Below are 21,079 nucleotides of genomic sequence, written 5' to 3'. Positions count from 1 at the left end.
GCAGATACAGAGCAAAGGTGAGGGTGAGCAGGAAACAAGAATGAAAGCCAGTAGAGTTTATGTTGTGAACAGGAGACAACTGAGAAGACAAAAGGCGCATTCCTGATTTAGAAGTATTGAGGATCATAGGACTGAGAAGGTCATGAACCAGGGAAATTCCTCTTGGCTTTTTTCTTCCACCCATTAGTAGTTGGCATGTTCATAAGATGCTATATATTCTTACACCACCACCACACAGTAAAAAGAAAACATGCTTTTAAGGAAGCAGCCTAACAGCAAAGAATATAAAATGCTGCCTTACTTGCTGTGAAAAGCTAGGCCTTCAAGCTGTGATGCCTTTTCCTTCATTGTAACCATCAATGAAACCAAACTAACTTTCCTGCTTTCCTCCTTCAGAGTTCAGTGCTATTTTTCTATGTTTGTCCATGATGTAGATCCCAGATGACAGCCATGAGCTCAGGACTGCTGGCCTGTCGTTCTTGCTGAGGGTACTCCCTGCACTGTACCCATCAGACTGTCAAGTGGAATTAGAAGTCAGAAGAGCAGTTGTTTCTCTGTACTACCAGCATTCTGTAAAAGCTGCCCACTGAGGGTTGTAAAAAATTGGGATGAAACTTTATTTTCAAGGTTTCAAGAGGGTGCAACAACTACTGCAAAAAAAAAGAAAGAAAGAAAAGAAAAAATTGCCAAAGAACTGATACAGTGTTTCTCAGTTTAGCATCCAAACACCATTCTCTAGTCCAAAATAATCACCAAAAAGTTCTCCAGTGACTAAACATCCACTTAAGAGTGACTTAGATTTGTGTAGAAGCTATGGCATTAAAGCCCCAGGGCTCTAACTTATACTAACCGGCTATACACCATAGCTTTTGCTGTTAGATGGGCCATATCACTATATATATCTGCGTGAGACAGTGATGGCATTTTCTGTGAATGCAGAAAAACAAATGAATCCTGTTAGTGTCAAAGGACTAGTCAAGTGGTTAAAGGTATCCCATTTTGTATAATTAATACTAGCTACTTTATCTGTCTCCCATTCTAAATTCTGGAATAGCTTTTTGTTTGTTATGTTTTGAGACATACCTTTGTTACTCTGTTATTAAAAACATATGATCTTTTCCTTTTTGGGGGGGAAAGGTTTATTAGCTCATTGGGTTGGTTTTTTATGGCTCTCTGCCTTCTTCAGCACTTGTTTTTCTCTTTCAGTCTTTGAAGAACAAGAGCTATAACCACTTTGCTGCCATTTATTTCTTGCTGGTGGAGCGCCTGAAATCACATAGGAGCAGTTTTCCTGTGGAGCAGAGACTTGATGCCCGCCAGCGTCGGCCTAGCACCATCGCTGAACAAACAGTTGCCAAGGTAACACCCCATTAGCCAATAGTCTTATCTGTGCATGTGCCTGTTCATAAGTTTGACACATTTTTCATCTTGAGCTACAGAGGGTTAGGATTTTATCCTCTGCACTCTGTTTTCCTGTAAAGTTTCTGCTGCTGTCATTCAGTAGCTTCCCAAATACATTAGCACCTTTTGTTTCAAGGATCAACTTTATTTTCAAGTAATTTTTTCTTTAAAAGATTTTTCAGTTTTTTTTTTTTTTTTAATCCTGGGGTGTTGAGAATTAATGGAACCCACCTGTACATTCAATTTGATTTCTAAAACAAAATTTTATTGTAGATTTGTCCCAAGCAAGTTTCTGCTTTTGGGCACTAAGGGATATAGAATGTACAAAGCATCATCATTGCCGTCAAAGATATTACAGTATAGTAGCAAACCAAGACTATGTCCTAGTAACAGTCATCCAAAGCTGAAAAAGTTAAATGCTGAGATGGCTGAAAGGAGAAGAGATACATCCAAATGGCAAAAGCTTCATGAAAGAAAAGACATTTAAGTCAGTCCTGAAGGGCTCTATTAGGGAGAAGCAGTAGTTAGCAGCAAAAGACTGTGACAGAAAAATCAATGTAAACAGAAGTACTTAAATTTGCAAATATAGGGGCCCAGGCAGTGGCACACCCATTTGAATGCATTCATTCCATATGTAAGGACCTAGATTCAAGTCCTCACAACCCCAGAAGCGGTGAAGCAGGTCTGCAGGTGTCTATCTTTCTCTCTCCATCTCTGTTTTCTGGTGCTCTCTCAATTTCTCTTACCAAATAAGATAGAAAGAAGAGGGAAAAGAAAAAACAAAATGTCTGCCAACAACAGTGGACTCATAATGCCAGCACTGAACCCCAGCAAAAAAAAAAAAAAAAAAAGAGTTTGCAAATATAGCACTTGCTAGGATTAACGCAAATGAACTGATGTATAGAGAAATTAAAAGCTTTTGGATGCGGCTCCCCACCTGCAGGGGAGTCGCTTCACAAGCAGTGAAGCAGGTCTGCAGGTGTCTATCTTTCTCTCTCCCTGTCTCCCCCTCCTCTCTCCATTTCTCCATTTCTCTCTCCATTTCTCTCTGTCCTATCCAACAACAATAATGACTACAACAATAAAACAACAAGGGCAAAAACAAAGGGAAAATAAATAAATAAATAAATAAATACTTTTTTTTTAAAAAAAAAGCTTTTGGATGGTTAGTTGATGAAGGGCTGTGAATTCCAAGGTAAAGCATTTACTTAAAATTCAGAAAATAGGGCTGGGTGGTGGCACACCTGGTTCGGTGCACATGTTACAGTGTACAAGGACCCAGGTTCAAGCCCCCAGCCCCCACCTGCAGGGGGAAAAGCTTCACAAATAGTGAAACAGTACTACAGGTGTCTCTCAGTATCTCTCCTTTGCTATCTTCCCCGTCCCTCTTGTTTTCTCTCCATCTCTAAATAAATAGAAAGTAGTTTTTAAAAATTCAGAAAATAGTGAGGAACTACTGAAGGCTGGGAAAAAGAAAAAAGTGATAAAATCTGGGAGTTGGGCGGTAGCACAGCAGGTTAAACACAGGAGGCGCAAAGCACAGGGATAGGCTTAAGCATCCCCGGTTCGAGCCTCTGACTCCCCACCTGCAGGGGGGTGTCACTTGATGTTGTGAAGCGTGTCTTTCTCTCCCCCTGTCTTCCCCTCCTGTCATTATTTTTCTCTGTCCTATCCAACAATGATAATAACTACAACAATAAAACAATAAGGGCAACAAAAGGGAATAAATAAATATTTAAAAATTTAAAAAGTGATAAAATCTTTATCTATCCCTTAAGCACTGGGAGGGATAGACTGGTTAGGAAAGAGGATGGAGTGAGCACTTAGGAGGTTATTACAATAGTTGAATTGAGGGACAGCTCTGCTGGAAGCCAGAAGGAAGGATAAGTATAAGATCATGTCACAGAGATATTCTGTATGAAATTAGCAGTGGTGCAGAAGGATAGACAGCTCAGCATAGTGATCCAAGACAGCTACTCTAGAGAAGATCTCAGATTCTGCCATGTCCTGCTGTGTGACCATAAGAAAAAGGTGGTCTTGGGGGTCGGGCAGTAGCGCAAGGACCAGCATAAGGATGTCAGTTCAAGCCCAGCTCTCCACCTGCAGGGGAGTCACTTTATAGTCGGTGAAGCAGGTCTGCAGGTGTCTATCTTTCTCTCCCCTTTCTGTCTTCCCCTCCTCTCTCCATTTCTTTCTGTCCTATCCAACAATGATGACATCAATAACAACAACTACAATAACAATAAAACAAGGGTAACAACAGGAAAAAACATAAAAAAGAAAAAGAGTCTTTCTAGACCTCAATTTCCCATTCTGTAAAATGGGGATAATTATGGGATGCTGAGATGTCTAAATTAGCTAATACTTACACAGCAGTTTATTGCTTGCTCTGTGTTTATTATACGAAGTAACAATTGAGGGTTGGTTTCAAGAGAGAAGGCTCTTCTCATTGTGTCCTTGTATGGCCTTTCCTCCACACATGTGGAGAGGTCTCTGCTGTGTCATCATTTCCATAGAAGGATACCAGTCCTGTCAGACTTAAGGCCACACCCCAGACAGCCCCTTACCTAGCTCCAAAGTACTAATCTTTAAGTCACATTGGGCTCCAGGGCTTCGATATATGGATTTGGGGGACACAATTCTGTTTATAACAAGCATATTCTTAAGGGGCAATAACAATTTTCCCATAGCAGATAACATTATTTTTGTTTTAATTAGTTCTGAAAAGAACACGGTCAGAAGAGACTCAAGGCAATAAACGTACAGTCTAGAATGTCACCACAACTAGCTGGATGTGATCACTCTTTATGGTCACTCTTAAAATGGTCATCTCTGCCACCTTAGAGTATTCGCCTTTATCTATTTATTACAGTAGCATATTCTTTGGCCAGGTCTATAGCACTGAGCATATAGTTTGTATATTTATACTTAATCTGTTCCAGAAAGACCTGTTTAGTCAGTAATTGCAAGAATCTGAAAAAGGAGACCCAGAAAATCTGCCACCATATGTCTCATGAAGTGAATATCATTAAAGAGGTGGGGGGAGAAAGAAAGAAAGAAAGAAGAGAGAGAGAGAGAGAGAGAGAGAGAGAGAGAAGAAGGAAGGAAGGAAGGAAGGAAGGAAGGAAGGAAGGAAGGAAGGAAGGAAGGAAATGTTTTTCCTCTGCCCTTACCAAGTTCACAGTAAGTTGTTGATATAGTCCAGGTTGGATGTGGAGGTTGTCAGGGAAAATGTGTTACGCTGTGTTTGGCACAGCATGACCCTGCCATTTAAAAAAATCACAGCTGATAAGAGGCAGGGAGCGAGAAGGAAAGGGTGTAGTTACCGGTGCAGTGTCTTCAGGTAATGCTTGGCTCTAATCATTTAGACTACTTTTATATAACAGGAACAGCGTAAGAAATTTGAGAATCAGAGTTCAGCTTTTCCCCTTGATTGAAAGCTTCATGGTGAGAGCAAGGAGAATGTTCAAAATATACCTTATTAGGAAGTTTAAATATTGCATTGTGACATGGTGACTAAAAAAATTAAATGACTACTGCCTGAATGGGGGCCGGAGAGGCGTCTATTTAACCTCAAAAATAGCCCAGGAGGGATTGGAACATAGTTCACCCATTAGAGTATATACCTTAATATGCACAAGGCTCTGGGTTCAAGCCCCAGCACCACATGGGAGCATCATAGACAGCACCAGAGGAGCTCCATTGGAGAGTGGAGCAATGCTGTGGTGTCTCTCCATCCTCCACTCCTCTCTCCAAATGAAAATGCAAATCATTGGCCCGGGGAGTCTGCTCGGTGTTATCATGCATGTGTGAGGCTCTGCATCCCGTGGCACCACACACACACACACACACACACACACACACACACACACACGGTAGCCCGGGGTAGAAGCGTGAGGAGTGATGGTCTAAGGAAAGCAGCTCCAGAGCAGTGCCAGTGGCACAGTGGCGCCATTGTGCATTGTGTGCATCTGAGTCCAGAACAGAAGAAAACCTGTTTTGCTGTTGTGTTCCGGATAGTATGCAGTGCAGCTTTTCCTCTTTATACTGTTCATATAACAGCAGTATGTTGCTACTTTGCTAATACAGATTAATATGGGAACATACCTAAATACATATACTGAATGTACTCAGAACTATGCTCACATGTAAAATGTTTTTCATATATCACTCATTCTTGCAAGCTGTCAGTCTGAAATTTTAACTGGAAACATAAGATCTTGAGTGAGTACTTAGTATCCAAAATAGAACCAGTGCATTTATACAGCAGTTTGATTCCTCGCCAGGGAGGTAAAGTTGCTGAATGGATGAGTATATGATAGAGCCAGGAACGAAGCCCAGGTCTTGGGAGAGGAGAAACTAAACTCAAACCACTTTATTTCTTTGCGTTTGTTTTGATTTAAGACACATAATTCAGTATCCCTTGAAGTGAACACAACATAAATAACAGGCCCTTCCTCTGCCTATTGAAGGTGAGCATGATGACTATTCCTTCAGATGTTTTGCAGTATCTGTTAGAGTCAAAGGACACCTGATAGATTATTTTGCTGATTTCAGAGATGGAGAGGAAAGGATCCTTCCAGTTTCATCTTTAAAAGTTATCATTGTCAGTTGTCAGTGATTTTGTTTGTTTGTTTTTGTTTTAAGGGTTTGTGATGCTTGTTTACTTAGAGCTTTTAAGTAGCAATGACATAAGGAATGAACTTAAAATCACCAGGCACATATTATATACTGCTTGCTCTGTAGTAAGCTTCTCTCTTGCCCCCTCATTCCCAGGCTGTGTTTAGGCTTTGTACCTCCTAAAAGAAGGACATTTGAGGGGGTCGGGTGGTAGCACAGTGGGTTAAGCACACGAGGCGCAAAGTGCAAGGACTGGCATAAGGATCCTGGTTCGAGCCCCCGGCTCCCCACCTGCAGGGGAGTCGCTTTACAGGTGGTGTGAAGCAGGTCTGCAGGTGTCTGTCTTTCTCTCCCCCTCTCTGTCTTCCCCTCCTCTCTCCATTTCTCTCTGTCCTATCCAACAACGAACAACATCAACAATAACAATAATAACCACAACAAGGGCAACAAAAAGGGGGGGGGGAATGGCCTCCAGGAGCAGTAGATTCATGGTGCAGGCACTGAGCCCCAGCAATAACCCTGGAGGCAAAAAAAAAAAAAAAAAGAAGGCCATGTGGAGGCTGGGTGGTGACACACCCAGTAGAACGCACTTGTTAACATGTGCAAGGACCTAGGTCCAGGCCCCAAGTCCCAACCTTCAGGGGGAAGCTTCACGAGTGGTGAAGCAGTGCTGCAAGTGTTTCTCTTCCCCTCTCTCTCTCTCTCCCCACCTTCCCTCTGATTTTTTCTGTCTCTGTTAAAAATACTTAATTAAAAATAAATAAAATCTTTAAAAATAAAGGACATTCATTGCTATCACCTCCAAGTAACTGCTGCCTCTCTCCCCCCACCCTCTCTTTCTCTTTCCTCATCACATATATTCTTGCCGAGACAGACACGCCATCTCACCATATCCAGTAAAAGCGTGGAGCGGGAAGACCGCACTTAGTGCTGTTTCCTTGGCCTTTGACTTAGTTGTGAGTTTGGTATACCTCATTTATTTTAAAAAGTAGACAATATGTTTGTTGAACTGAAAGAATAGAGCATTCTTCGAGTCCTTAGCAAGACTAACTCTCATGTCAGCTATGTGAAATAAATGTGCCATGTTGTGGAATAGGAATGAAGTTCTCAGAGTCCACAGGCAGAGCCACTATACCAGCCCAGCAGTCTGCTAGGAATGAATTCTCTACAACCCCAGGGTCAGATTGCTGAGACTGCTTCAAATCAGTGTCTGCCCTGTGCACCTGTTCCATCCATGGTTTCTGGGGTGCCCAACAAATTAGCGATTCCTGATGTAACTGAGGCGGTGAATCGCTATTTTATGCCAAGGGTTTTGTGTATTTTATACCAAAAGTACTAATGTTCCCAAACTATCTTTCTTGCTATGTGTACAGGCACAAACCGTGGGGCTCCCAGTGACCATGCACTCACCAAACTTGCGGCTGATGCGATCAGGCCTCCTACCACAGGCCTCCAATGTAGAGCCCTTTTCATTTCCTGCATCCGGCTGTCAGGCAGAAGCAGCATTTATGGAAGAAGACTGCGTTGACACTCCAAAGGTATGGATGTGGTTGTGGGACTCAGCTTGCAGGTTGGCTGGAAACCTCAGTTTGGTCCATAAGTGTTGAATTTTGTCATTTCCTCGAGTTACTTACTCTGCAGTGTTGTTTTTCTGAAGAAGAACCTAAGGAGAGTATCCAGGTTCAGATTTGACTCTCTACTGACTTATCATTACGACTGTTAGGCAACTTACTGGGCCTCAACTGTACTTTTCACAAACCTTATTTCTCTTTGCTTAGCTAGCAACTTCTCAAAGTTTCTAGATCCCTCACATAAGTTTGAGGGAAATCTTTTGTTTAACAAACTATAGTTCTGGGAACAAGTGTGTAACTGTGCTGATGTAGACTTTGTCCATGTTGCCTATGTTTGCCTCTCTACTATTGTGTGTACTATAGCTACAGTGTGATGGACTGTTTGATTTTTGGTCAGTTAAACCTCTTTTCTTGTCCAATCTGGACATGCTTAAAGAGAAGTTTATTTTGGTGAGCTGCATAACATTGGCTTCTAGAACATGGAAGATGACAGCTTCTTTCATCTAATGGATGTTTCTTTAGCTTCTAATTTGTGTTTCATCTGTTTAGCTTCAAGCGATATACAGGGGATCATATATTTTTTTATTTTTTATATTTATTTATTTATTTTCCCTTTTGTTGCCCTTGTTTTTTTATTGTTGTAGTTATTGTTGTTGTTAGATAGGACAGAGAGAAATGGAGAGAGGTGGGGAAGACAGAGAGGAGAGAAAGATAGACACCTGCAGACCTACTTTACCACCTGTGAAGCAACTCCCATTAAGGTGGGGAGCTGGGGGCTCAAACCGGGACCCTTACGCCCGTCCTTGCACTTAACGCCACCTGATCTTAACCCTATGCACTACTGCCCGACTGTGCACTACTACGACTCCTACAGGGGATCATATTACTAAGTAGTAGTAGTAGTATCAGAGAATGTTGGTGTTAAAGTCTGTTCAAAAAGTAATCTTTGTTCTGCACAACCTGTGGGGACTTGGCCTAGGTGACTGAATAACTTTTTTGAACCTCAATTTTCTCTTACTAAAATGAGAATATCAGTTCTATGAGATAATTTTAAGAATTAATTGAAATACAGGTTTGGAGAAGGTTGTAGATACTTAGCAAATAATGGTGGTTTGTCTTTTGTTAAACCTGTTTATGTAATAAAATTGTAATGGAGGGAGTCAGGCGGTAGTGCAGTAGGTTAAGCGCACGTGGTGCAAAGCACAAGGACCGGCATAAGGATCCTGGTTCAAGCCTCCGGATCCCCACCTGCAGGGGAAATTGCTTCACTAGCAGTGAAGCAGGTCTGCAGGTGTTTTATCTTTCTCTCCCCCTCTCTGTCTTCCTCTCCTCTCTCCATTTCTCTCTGTCCTATCCAACAACGATGACATCAGTAACAACAACAATAATAGCTACAACAATTTAAAAAAAAAAAGGACATCGAAAGGGAAATAAATTTTTTTAAAAAAGAAAGAAAAAGGGAGTCGGGCTGTAGCACAGCGGGTTAAGCGCAGGTGGCGCTAAGCTCAAGGACCGGCGTCAGGATCCCGGTTCAAGCCCCCGGCTCCCCACCTGCAGGCAGGTCCCTTCACAGGCGGTGAAGCAGGTCTGCAGGTGTCTGTCTTTCTCTCCCCCTCTCTGTCTTCCCCTCCTCTCTCCATTTCTCTCTGTCCTATCCAACAACAACGACATTAATAATAACTACAACAATAAAACAACAAGGCCAACAAAAGGGAATAAATAAATAATAAAATTTAAAAAAGAAAGAAAAAAATGATAAATGAGAATTGTTCCACTACAAAGTTTATAGTCTATCTGAAGAGACATTCTTTTTTATTATTATTATCTTTATTTACTGAATAGAGAAAACCAGAAATTGAGGGGGTAGGGAGAGAGAGAGAGAGAGAGGAAGTTGGGCAGTAGTGCAGTGAGTTAAATGCAGGTGGCGCAAAGCGTGAGGACCTGCGTAAGGATCCCTGTTTTCAAGCCCCCGGCTCCCCACCTACAAGGGAGTTGTCACAGGCGGTGAAGCAGGTCTGCAGGTGTCTATCTTTCTCTCCCCCTCTCTGTCTTCCCCTCCTCTCGCCATTTCTCTCTGTCCTATCCAACAACGATGACATCGATAACAACAATAATAACTACAACAAGGAAAACAAAAAGGAATAAATAAATATAAAAAATAATTTTTTAAAAAAAAGGGAGAGAGAGACCTGCAAGCTTGCTTCACCGCTTGCAAAGCTTTCCCCCTCCAGGTGGGGACCAGGGGCTCAAACCCAGATCCTTACATATTTTAATAAGTGCACTGAACCAGCTAAGCCACCACCTAGTCCCAGAAGAGAGACTCTTCATAACTAAAGGCAAGGTGCCTTATGCTGAAGAAACTGATAAGTGTGATCTCTTAAAGGAATAGAAATGAAAATGCTCTGATTCTAGAAGCAGATAGGTTGCTCTTTTATTATTATTATTATTTAGTAGAGACAGAAATTGAGGGGGGAGGAAGGTAAAAAGGGAGATGGGGAACAGAAAGACACCTGCAGCTCTGGTTCACTGCTCATGAAGCTTCCCGAGAGGTTGCTTCTAATTGATTTTATCAGGAAAGTCTTTAGAATAAAAGTCAGAGCTGGAATTGGCATATAGCACCAAAGTAAAAGACTTTAGACTCTGGGGTGGGTGGGTGGGGAGAATACAGGTCCATGAAGGATGATAAATGACATAGTGGGGTTTGTATTGTTAAATGGGAAACTGGGGAATGTTATGCATGTAAAAACTGTCGTATTTACTGTTGAATGTAAAACATTAATTCCCCAATAAAGAAATAAATTTTAAAAAATTTAAAAAATAAAATAAAAAGTCAGAGCTGGGAATTCAGAGATTAGCAGAGTCAGGGAGGATTGAGGCATTGTGGGAACTAGGGGAAACTGAGCCACAGCAGATGGGAAAGCACCGGTCACCTGAAGAGTAGCAGTAACTCAGCGTCTGAAGAGAAGGACATAGGAAAGGACTGCACGAGATAAAAACAGACAAGTCAGTTTGGAAGGATGTGCCAAGGAATTTTGACTTTTCTCCAGGCTAATGTCCTCAGCCTGTGAATACATTTCACTACCCTCCAGAGTTTTTCTCTGCTCGACCTTGAAATCAGAGGGAGTCGGACTGACATCACAGTGGTAGTACACTGGACCCACATGCCTGGCCCACAGGTTTAATCCCTGGCACAAGCATGTGCAAGAACTGACTAGTGTTGGGAGTCGGGCGGTAGTGCAGCAGGCACAAAGCGCAGGGACCGGCATAAGGATCCCGGTTCGAACCCCGGCTCCCCATCTGCAGGGAAGTCGCTTCACAGGCGGTGAAGCAGGTCTGCAGGTGTCTGTCTTCCTCTCCTCTTCTCTGTCTCCCCCTCCTCTCTTCACTTCTCTGTGTCCTATCCAACAACGACGACAAAAAGAATAACTACAACAATAAAATAAGAGCAACAAAAGGGAATAAATAAATAAATATTTTACTTTAAAAAAACTCTAGTGCTCAGATGTTACTCACTCAATCATGAAAATAAGCAGTTTTTAAAAATTTAAAATTGGAAATGGACTTCTCCAAGATTCTTTAACTAACCTCAGTGATCCATGTTGTACTTCAGAAAAACTGGAACAGTAAAAAGCCTGCTACAGTCAGAACAGACACTAGTAACTAGGAAAGTTAGAGCAATATGTCCAGAGGATGGTGGAAAGGACCTGAACTAGGAGAGTGCCCATGAAACTGAGAGGAGAACTGATAGAAAGAAAATTGTGCAGAGTCCATAAGAGTATCAGCATCCAGGGAGTCAGGCGGTAGCGCAGCGGCTTAAGCGCACGTGGCACAAAGCGCAAGGACCAGCGTAAGGATCCCGGTTCGAGCCCCCGGCTCCCCACCTACAGGGGAGTCACTTCACAGGCGGTGAAGCAGGTCTGCAGGTGTCTGTCTTTCTCTTCCCCTCTCTGTTTTCTCCTCCTCTCTCCATTTCTCTCTGTCCTATCTAACAATGACATCAATAACAATAATAACTACAACAACAATAAAAAACAACAAGGACAACAAAAGGGAAATAAATAATTTTTTTTTTTTTTTAAGTATTAGCATCCAGAAAGAAGTTCAAACTGATAATAGTGTTTGAGCCTCAGCGACTGGGACAGTGAATGCTATGGTCAGAAATAGAGGCTGCAAAAGGTGGAACACATTGAGAAGTTAAATAGTGACTTCAGCTGGAATGTGGCCAAGGCAGCTCTGTGCCAGGCCACCTCAGCAGGTGTTGAACCGAGCTGCTGACCACGAGGAGTTAGTGTCCATGCCTCTGAGGGCAGGGCTGTTTCCTTCCTGTGGGCACTCTGTTTTCTCTGCTTGCAGCCGCCTCATAACTGCTACTATGTCCTCACACATTAATTTAGACATAAACTGGGACAACATAATTTACTTTTAAGAGCTAATTCCCTTGGAAAAAAAAATTGAAATGCATCTGCTAAAAGCTTGTCTGTAAGGGCATCAGGCCCAAAACACAGATTGGGCACTGTCTGCTGTATTATATAGGGCAAGCTATTTTTAAAGCTTCTGATTGTTACCGTAACTAGGAAACAGGAAATGAATGATTTTGTGAAAGATACAGACAGTAGCTAGATGGTGCATTTGCATTTGTAGGAAGAGCCACCCACACTGGCAGTGCCACCCTGGCACTTAGCTAGGCGAGAGACATCCACTGGTCTTACTTATGGACCACTCATGTCAGCAGAAACGCAAGTTCTCCTTCCCTCTCCACTGCCTCTTTCTTCAGGATATATCAGTAAAGGCACACACACAAAGCTATCAGACAGATTAAAGAAAGTTCCTTTGTTGTTTGTATCACTTGATGGACATTTGCTATAACCTCCAGCTGTCCTCTTCTAAAGAGGCCCCCTAAGTGCATCTCTTGGGCTCTCATTTCTACTCACAACTGATGACAGGCATTGTGTGTCTCAGAGATGGCACCTCTCCTCCCCTCCCACAGTCTTCCCTCTTAGCTGTCAGTAAAATCCCTGGGGGAGTCTGCACTGAAACTTGGATGTAGGGTTCTTTCAAAGCATAGCACCTGTCTGAAATAGTCACCCAACTCTGAGCAGAAATGGGGAGCAGATCCACTCACCCCACAGGCCAGCCTTTCTCCTTGGAGAGTTTCTTTGAGAGTAATGAATTTTACATACACACATTTCAGGTGTTTTGATCATTTTATTACAGATAATTAGAAAAGGGATTTTCTAGGTTACTACTCCCATAGCTAGGTAGCAGAAAGCCACTGTGAGGCTAACCTGTGAAAGTGCAAGTGTAATAAGATGTCCCATGTTTATTATTTTTTATTTTTTTAACATTTATTTATTTATTCCCTTTTGTTGCCCTTATTGTTTTATTGTTGTAGTTGTTGTTGTTGGATAGGACAGAGAGAAATGGAGAGAGGAGGGGAAGATAGAGATGGGGAGAGAAAGATAGACACCTGCAGACCTGCTTCACCGCCTGTGAAGCGACTCCCCTGCAGGTGGGGAGCCGAGGGCTGGAACTGGGATCCCCACGCAGGTCCTTGCACTTTGCACCACCTGCGCTTAACCCGCTGTGCTACCACCTCGCTCCCCTATGTCCCATGTTTATTTAGATTTACTATAGCTTTTCTGTTACAAAGGTAGTATATATACATAAGAGAATATGAATAACTATCAAACTTAATAATGTTGACTTCTAAAACTTTGTTAAGGGGGAGATTGCATTCCACTTCCAATTTTGAATTCCTTTTATATTCTGAAAAAAGCCAAGCAGAACCGCACAAGGAAAATTGAGACAGGTTTATAGAAAAGCATGAAATAAAAAAAAAAGAAAGAAAGAAAGAAAAGAGAAACACTGACCTATCCATAATCCCACTAGCCTTTTGGCATGTCTCCTTAGAGGCTGTAGTAGGTGGACACTTGGGAGGGGGCTGTGAGTAGACTCTTAAGAACAAAATGTTATCATATATAATTTTGTTTCTACATAATGTAATAACTATTTTCCTTCATGTCAAAAAGTCTTTGAAAAAAATGGGTTTTAGTTAACAAACCCCTAATATGTCTTTGGATGTATGCTTACTTAAATGCCACCTGTTTGGGGGCAGTGTGTGTGTGTGTGTGTGTGTGTGTGTGTGTGTGTGTGTGTGTGTGTGTAGGTAAATTGGAGTTGTTTTGTTGTTTGAGAATTTGGGGGGTTTTGTTTGTTTTCATCTTTACATGCTTCAGGTGAATATCCTTGTGTCTGGAACTTTGACTAGACCCCTGATTATTTCCTTAGGGTAATGCTCTAAAACTGAGGTTATCCAGGTTTTTCCTTCATCACCTGTTTAATTTTTTACAGTTCATTTACTCATATCGCGTATAAGAAAGTTTCCCCTGAGACAGAGCGAGCCAAGCCAGACACCACTCTGCCATACCAAGAGTTGGAGATCAGAATGTCAGTCTTAAGTGTCCAAGTTCTGTACTTGACTGCCCACTTTTATGTTGTAATTTGCCTCAAAATGATGAACATACTTTAAAAGGGAAAAATATTTTTTTTAGCGTCTGCTCTCAAGCATTCTATTTAGTCAAGAAATAATAACAGAAGCAATAGAGTGAATATGTAGCAACCAAGGTGCTGTGCTGCTTTAGATAAACCTCCCAAACAACTTTACTCCCATTTTCCAAATAAATTGTATATTTTAAAAAATTGAGCTTTATATTGATAGAAGTGAAGCAACTTAGTTAGTGGTAGAAGTGTGAAGTCTGAGTCTACTGCACCTCCTCACTCAGTGCCAAACATACTGGGCACTTTTGGAACAAACGAAACAACTTCTTCCCACTAGCTGGGATTGTGTGTTGGTCTCCAGTATGTTTGCTCAAGCCGCCGTAATAGAATACCACAGGCTGGAAACAGATCTGTTTTCTCACACTTCAGGAAATTACAAGTCCCAGGTCAAGGCTTTAGCTAATTTGATTTCTAGTGTGAGCTATCTAGCAGGTAGGGCTTTGATCTGGAGCATGGCATGGTGGTTAGAGAAAATAGAGGTTTAAGGATAGTCAATCAGTACATAAATATTGGGAAATGTCTATTTTTCCCCCATCTTGTATGTTGAAGTTCATGCACTTATCTTGGATTATTTCTCAGAGTAAAAAGATTTGTTTCTAACAGCATAAGCCATCTCAATTGACCTAGTCACAAAAATCCTAGAGCTGAATTTCAGTTCTTGTTATGTCAATCCCTCGGTAGTATATTGGCAAGAAAGGGTGGCTTGATTATCACCTGTTTCAGGAAATGAACTTAGAGCTGAAGTTGTTTGCACCTATTAATGGAGAACAGGCCCCCACAGCGCTTTCTGATTTAATAACCAGACGTCATCTAAAAAAACAAATCACTGTTTTCTCCCCAGCCCAAGGTGAAGTGAAAATCAGCAAGATCTTTAAAATAAAGAGATATGCTTTCTTTTGTAGTCTTGATAAATTTCTAAGCAATTTAAGAAAGTAATGTAGGAAGCCAGGTGGTGGTGCACAGATTACAGTGCACAAGGACCCAGGTTCAAGCCCCCAGTCCCCACCTGCAGGGGGAAGCTTCACAAGTGGGTAAAATAGGTGTCTGTTTCTCTCCCTCTCTTGTCACCTCCTCCCCTTTCAGTTTCTCACTATCTCTATTCAATTATAAATAAAAATGTATTTTTTTTTAAAAAAGTAGTTTTAAGGAGACTTACTGCAGGATTATTTTGAATACTCAGAAAAAAGGTTATTTCTCTCTATTAAGAAAAAAGGAGGGAGTTGGGCAGTAGCACAGCAGGTTAAGCGCACATGGCGCAAAGCACAAGGGACCAGCATAGGGATCCCAGTTCAAGCCCCTGGCTCCCCACCTGCAGGGGCATCGCTTCACAGGTGGTGAAGCAGGTCTGCAGGTGTCTGTCTTTCTCTCCCCCTCTCTGTCTTCCCCTCCTCTCTCCATTTCTTTCTGTCCTATCCAACAACGATGAAATCAACAACAAGGGCAACAAAATTGTATAAATAAATAAATATTTAAAAAAAAGAAAATGAAAAAAGGACCTGGCTTAAAGGCTATACTGCAAGACCTATCTGATAGAATTGTACCAGCAGCTGTAATTATAAAGATGCTCAGTAGATAATGACTTTAATAACAATCTTTTCTCTGTTCTAAGTCATCCTTAACAAGTTCTGGTAAGATCTGTCAATAGACAGTTAAAGAACCTAGAGGTGTGGATGTAAGTTCCCAAACAACCTTTTTTTTTTCCCTCTCCTACAAGAAAACTATGAAGTATAGTGAAGAACAGGAACTCTTAGCTGGGGGGGGGGGGGGGTAAAGGGCATAAATTGCTGAACAGATTTCAATTTGGGGAGATGGGAGTTAGTCCAGGAAGGAGGCACCAGCCACTGTCCTTCATCACTTTAAAACCTTGACAGTCTTCACTATCCTGTGCAAGCAGCGGCTACAGCCCCCAGAGCAGTTTTATGGAATAACTCCCCTCCCCCCAAGGAAACAAAGATCTGAGTCACCCAAGTCTCCCTCTCCAAATAAAGGGCCTGCTGCTCCTGCAGATTGGTTGCCATAAGAGGAAAGTTCCTTGTGTCTGGCACGGGGACGGCCCACGTCACCACTCGCATACATGAGCTACTCCTGCATCCAAAGGAAACAATAGCTCTGCCCAGCATTTTCCAGGTAAAAGTACCGCTTAACACTGAGCTGCCCTGGGAGACTGTTCCTGAGCAGCTATTCATAGGAGAAAATGGATTGATTTCCACGGGGGAATAGTTAAGGTAATGAGGTAAATAATTGCCTCCTCACTGGGGCTTTTACCAGCCAGAAGAACTCGCAACCACAACTCCCCTTTGTCTGCCATTTCTGCGTTTCTGCCTGCCATTCAGCGGTTTGCTTGACAACTGCTGAGGAAGGCAGAGTTCTCTCAGAAGCTTTGAGCTCTGAGCTCATCCCTGAGGGGTCTGATCTGGAAAGTCTGTGTGTGTTGCTGGGGGAGAGAGAGGATTCAGTGGCACTGACACTCATTAACCTCTGCTGGAATTTGGGGTCTCTGAGTCATTTGTTATTCTATAATGGGAGTCTTTGGCTGTTTGCCATTTGAATTTTTTTTTCCAACCCTTCCTGTGGTATCAGTGTGTCTCTTAAAGAATTCTTTCTTCCATTCTGCAGGCATATAGACCCAGTTTAAGACTAAGTCAAATGGGCAGGTAGTTATGAACCTAAACATATGACTAGAACCTTCCAGTGTGTTTTGTGGTTGAAAATGAGAAGCATACGAGTGACTACTTTTTTCTTTAGTTATAAGCCATACAGGGTTTGTTTATTTGTTTGTTATTCTTAGCTTGCCTTCCCCCCCCCCTTTCCTTTAAAAAAAAAGAAAAATTAATAACTGGTAGGCCTCAAGCTAATATGCCCCTATTCATCTGGAAACCACTAAAATTTTTTTGTTTATTGTAATGATGATGACTCAGAGAAACCTGGGAGGCAGTGCCTATTTGGGTCATAATGGGCTTCTGTCTCTAAGAGCTGCTGTTGACTGGCCTTAACTCAGATCTACAAGTTGTCATTGTAGACATTTATACATTTTACTTAATTCCTAACTTGCCACAAATCTTGATGTTTTCTACCCTTAGGGATTTTTTTTTTTTTTCTAAACTCTTAGCAGAGTAGTAATGACCTGCTCCTTCTCACACTTCCTCTCACACTGTTTAGGTCAATGGCTGCCTGCTGGACCCGGTGCCTCCTGTCCTGGTGAGGAAGGGGTGCCAGTCACTACCCAGCAACATGATGGAGACCTCCATCGACGAAGGGCTGGAGACAGAAGGGGAGGCTGAGGAAGACCCCAGTCAGGCCTTTGACACCTTCCAGTCCACACGCAGCGGGCAGCGACGGCATACTCTGTCGGAGGTGACCAACCAGCTTGTGGTGCTGCCTGCCTCAGGTGTGATACTAGAGAAACACCAGGTGACGTCTTCATAACAGCAATGCCCATGCAATCTCAGGAAAGAGTTGACCTGCAAAGATGGTGCTCTGCTGCTGAGCACGTGTGTCTTAGTCCTTTCTGGACCACACTCAGCAGGCTGTGGGAGCAGGGCCTGCTCAGAAGCTGCAGAGCTTAAAATGTTGAGTTGCTCCTCTAGCTCCCAGGGTTCATCTGAGCACTGTGATTCACCCACTGTGGCCCTTTTGGAGTGAGAGATCCTGTGGGGTACAGGCTCTCGGGTGTTTTCCCCACTAACTTTAGAGCTAATTAACATGTAAAAAGGGCACAAGGGCATTGTAGCTGTGAAGACTCTAGCTGGTTATGTTGTATCCCATGTTCAGTGACGATGCTGTTTCGCTGTTGGTCATACCTGTTTTGTTTTCTCTTTTAAAGGGAAACTTTTCTCCATGAGTGACAACCCCTCCCTGGACAGTGTAGACGCTGAGTATGACATGGGATCTGTTCAGAGGGACCTGAACTTTCTGGAGGATAATCCTTCCCTTAAGGACATCATGTTAGCCAACCAGCCCTCCCACCGAATGACGTCTCCCTTCATAAGCCTGAGACCTGCCAACCCCGCCATGCAGGCCCTGGGTGCCCAGAAACGGGAGGCCCACAACAGGTCACCAGTGAGCTTCAGAGAGGGACGCAGGGCATCTGACACCTCCCTCACCCAAGGTGACTGGCTGCGTTCTCTTGAGGCTTCTCCCACTCTCACACTGGCGGTCTTGAGAGGGGGCTTGTCACCATGCTGGTCCTGCCTCCACAGTCATGGAGTCTTGTGTTTTGCTTAAACTGTGTGGTCTTTGTACTTTCTTTCAGGAATTGTAGCATTTAGACAACATCTTCAGAACCTGGCTAGAACCAAAGGAATCCTAGAATTGAACAAAGTACAGTTGCTGTATGAACAGATAGGACCTGAGGCTGACCCTGACTTGGTGTCTGCATCTCCTCAGCTTCAGGACCTGCATAGCAGCTGCCCTCAGGTGAGTGTCTTTCCCACCTAGCTGTGAGTCTGAGACTTGAACTTGTCCTTAAGTGTGTCATTTCACGTAGAAACTTACTCTCCAACCCCAGAGCACACAGATTTTTTTTTTTTTGGGGGGGGGGGGCAAAAAGATCCTGAAAGCTTTCCTGTTGCTGCCTCTGACAGGTCACTCCAACCCACACTGGCTCTAGGTGGTCAGCACCCCTCAGAAGCCTAGACACACTCAAGCTGTACATGAACCAGACAGATGTTATAACAACTGCCTTTCTTTTCTTTGACTTGTTTATTTTTGGATAGAGACAGAAATTGAGAGGGAATGAGGAGATAGGGAGAGAGAAAAACACCTGCAGCACTGCTTTACCACTTGTGAAGCCTTCCCCCTGCAGGTGTGGACCAGGGACTTGAACCCATTGGTAATGTGTGTGCTCTACCAGGTATGCCATCACACAACCCACTCAAGCGCCTTCGTTTTCTTTGTTTTGAGAGACCAAAGCACTGCTTAGCTCTGGCATAAGATAATGCTGGGATCTCTGGTGCCTTAGGCTTGCAACAAGTTCTGTGCTTTAATATACTGAGCTATTTCCCTGGCCCTAAATGGTTTTATAGGCTCTCTTGAACTTTGGCGCGCGCACACACACGCGCGCGCGCGCACACACACACACACACACACACGAATAAACCAAATGAGAAAGCTCATAACCACTAGTTTTGTTCTAGTTTTTCTGTTTTGTTTTTTGCCACAAAGGTTACTACTGGGGCTTGGTATCTGCACAACTCCATCCCCAGTGGCCACATTTTTTTTCTTTGGTAGTGAGGAAGCAACAAAGGGTGGGGGGGTGTATAGAAGGAGACACCTACAACTCTGCTCCACCATTTGTGGCAACACCTCCCCCCACCCCCAGCTGGTGGGAACCTGGGACTTGAACCCATATTCTTGCTTGTGGTAAAGTATACACTCTAGTGTACTGGGGCACCACCACCCAGCCCCTAACCACTACTTTTGATGTGATACCACTTCAGTAAGTGTTGCACATGGGGTTTGTATGCTAAAAATACAGACAAATGTTGCTGTTTATCTAGTACATGTCATTTCTGAGCCTTGCATTCTGTACATCGGAATAGGAGAGCATTTGTAAACCACATGCACGTCAAGACTTCCTGGTGACCCAAGAGCCTTTGCTCTGAGGGCTGAGAAGCTGATCATCTGCTGCAGATAAAACCTGTACTGCAGATAGTGTACATACCCCCTCAGCCCACGGTCATGAAAAAAGCTCAGAGTGGTGTGTCTTGCTGAGGTGGACTTCCTCTTGGTCATTTGCCAGCATGCCAAAACTAAGAATTGAAACCTTTCCCCATGCAGAGAACTGAAAGTGTCCCCTGCACCCCTTGTTCCTCAGGAGGAAGTCTCTCAGCAGCAGGACAGCGTCCCCACGCTCCCTGGCAGTGTGCACGCGCAGCTCTCGCAGCGCCAGAGCCTGGAGGCCCAGTACCTGCAGCATAGACTCCAGGTGGGACTCGCCTCGCTGCTCCCAGGACCTACCTTTCTCTGCACGGCACAAACCTGTTCTACCTGGCAGTTTTGTAGGGCAGTGTTTTGATTCCTTATAGGCAGGGAGTTACTCAGCACTGTAGTCTCTAGAAACATGTTGAGACTTAGTGTTTTGCTCTGAGTTGGCAGCGGGAAGAGATTTGTCCTTGGGCCACTGGGTGGTATAAAAGGGAAACCTGGCTTCTTTGCTCCTAGTGATGTTCCTTGTCATGAATGTTAAATAAAATGGGAATCTCAAGTCTCCAAGATTTTTAATAGCACTGGTAACTGAAAGTCTCTTTTTATTTATTTTATTATTATTGGATAGAGACAGAGAGAAACTGAAAGGGGTGGAGGTGAGAGAAGGGAAGAGAGAGACTTGCAGCCCTGCTTCACCACTCATGCAGGTGGGGACCAGAGGCTTGAACCTAGGACCTTGTCCACTGTAATGTTGGTGCTTAACCAGGTGCACTGCCACCTGACCCCCCCAAAAAAAAAATCTTTAAAATGATACAACATATATCCCAGAAAGAATGGGCTGTTTATTTATTCAGCAGTTGCTGTGCCCTTTAATGCCCCAGCTATAGTCCTAGAGAACTTATCCAAGTGGGAAGCGGAAGATGTCACCAGGTTTGCTGGCCCAGCCACAGTGGACCCCAAGCCTCCTCCAAGGTATCTGACAAGTGTCAGTCCCTCCCCCTGCAGGGAGCTCAGGACACACTTGGCTTCATCCTCCACGCAGAGGCACAGTCTGATGGCTGCTACACAGGTGACGACACATTTCATGCTTGTACTATTTTTCTGCTCTTCCAGAAGCCCAGCCTTCTGTCAAAAGCCCAGAATACCTGTCAACTTTATTGTAAAGAACCACCACGGAGCCTTGAACAGCAGCTGCAGGAACACAGGTAAGAAGTCACACTTTTCTTTTGTAGAAGGTATAAAAATAGGGGTGTATGAGGTCTTTGTCCCCAGCCTCTGCAGGA

The 21,079-nt window shown here is 43.3% G+C and overlaps 2 protein-coding genes across 4 annotated transcripts in view; one reads left to right on the top strand and one right to left on the bottom strand.

The window, feature by feature from the left end:
* The window catches only part of PPP2R1B (protein phosphatase 2 scaffold subunit Abeta), a 75,590-nt gene that overhangs the window by 8,433 nt on the left and 46,078 nt on the right, over window positions 1-21,079 (bottom strand). The window lies entirely within an intron of this gene.
* The window catches only part of SIK2 (salt inducible kinase 2), a 119,632-nt gene that overhangs the window by 96,250 nt on the left and 2,303 nt on the right, over window positions 1-21,079 (top strand). Inside the window, exons 8-14 of the mRNA XM_060180086.1 lie at window positions 1,207-1,359; window positions 7,395-7,559; window positions 17,310-17,538; window positions 17,974-18,258; window positions 18,403-18,566; window positions 19,966-20,076; window positions 20,910-21,001. Of these exons, the coding sequence (XP_060036069.1) occupies window positions 1,207-1,359; window positions 7,395-7,559; window positions 17,310-17,538; window positions 17,974-18,258; window positions 18,403-18,566; window positions 19,966-20,076; window positions 20,910-21,001 (1,199 nt within the window). The remainder of the gene's footprint in view (window positions 1-1,206; window positions 1,360-7,394; window positions 7,560-17,309; window positions 17,539-17,973; window positions 18,259-18,402; window positions 18,567-19,965; window positions 20,077-20,909; window positions 21,002-21,079) is intronic.

The sequence above is a fragment of the Erinaceus europaeus genome, chromosome 20 (assembly GCF_950295315.1).
Source record: "Erinaceus europaeus chromosome 20, mEriEur2.1, whole genome shotgun sequence".
In the NCBI taxonomy this organism is placed as follows: domain Eukaryota; kingdom Metazoa; phylum Chordata; class Mammalia; order Eulipotyphla; family Erinaceidae; genus Erinaceus; species Erinaceus europaeus.
Note: the sequence above shows the minus strand (reverse complement) of the source record. Positions and strands in the feature narration are given on the sequence as shown.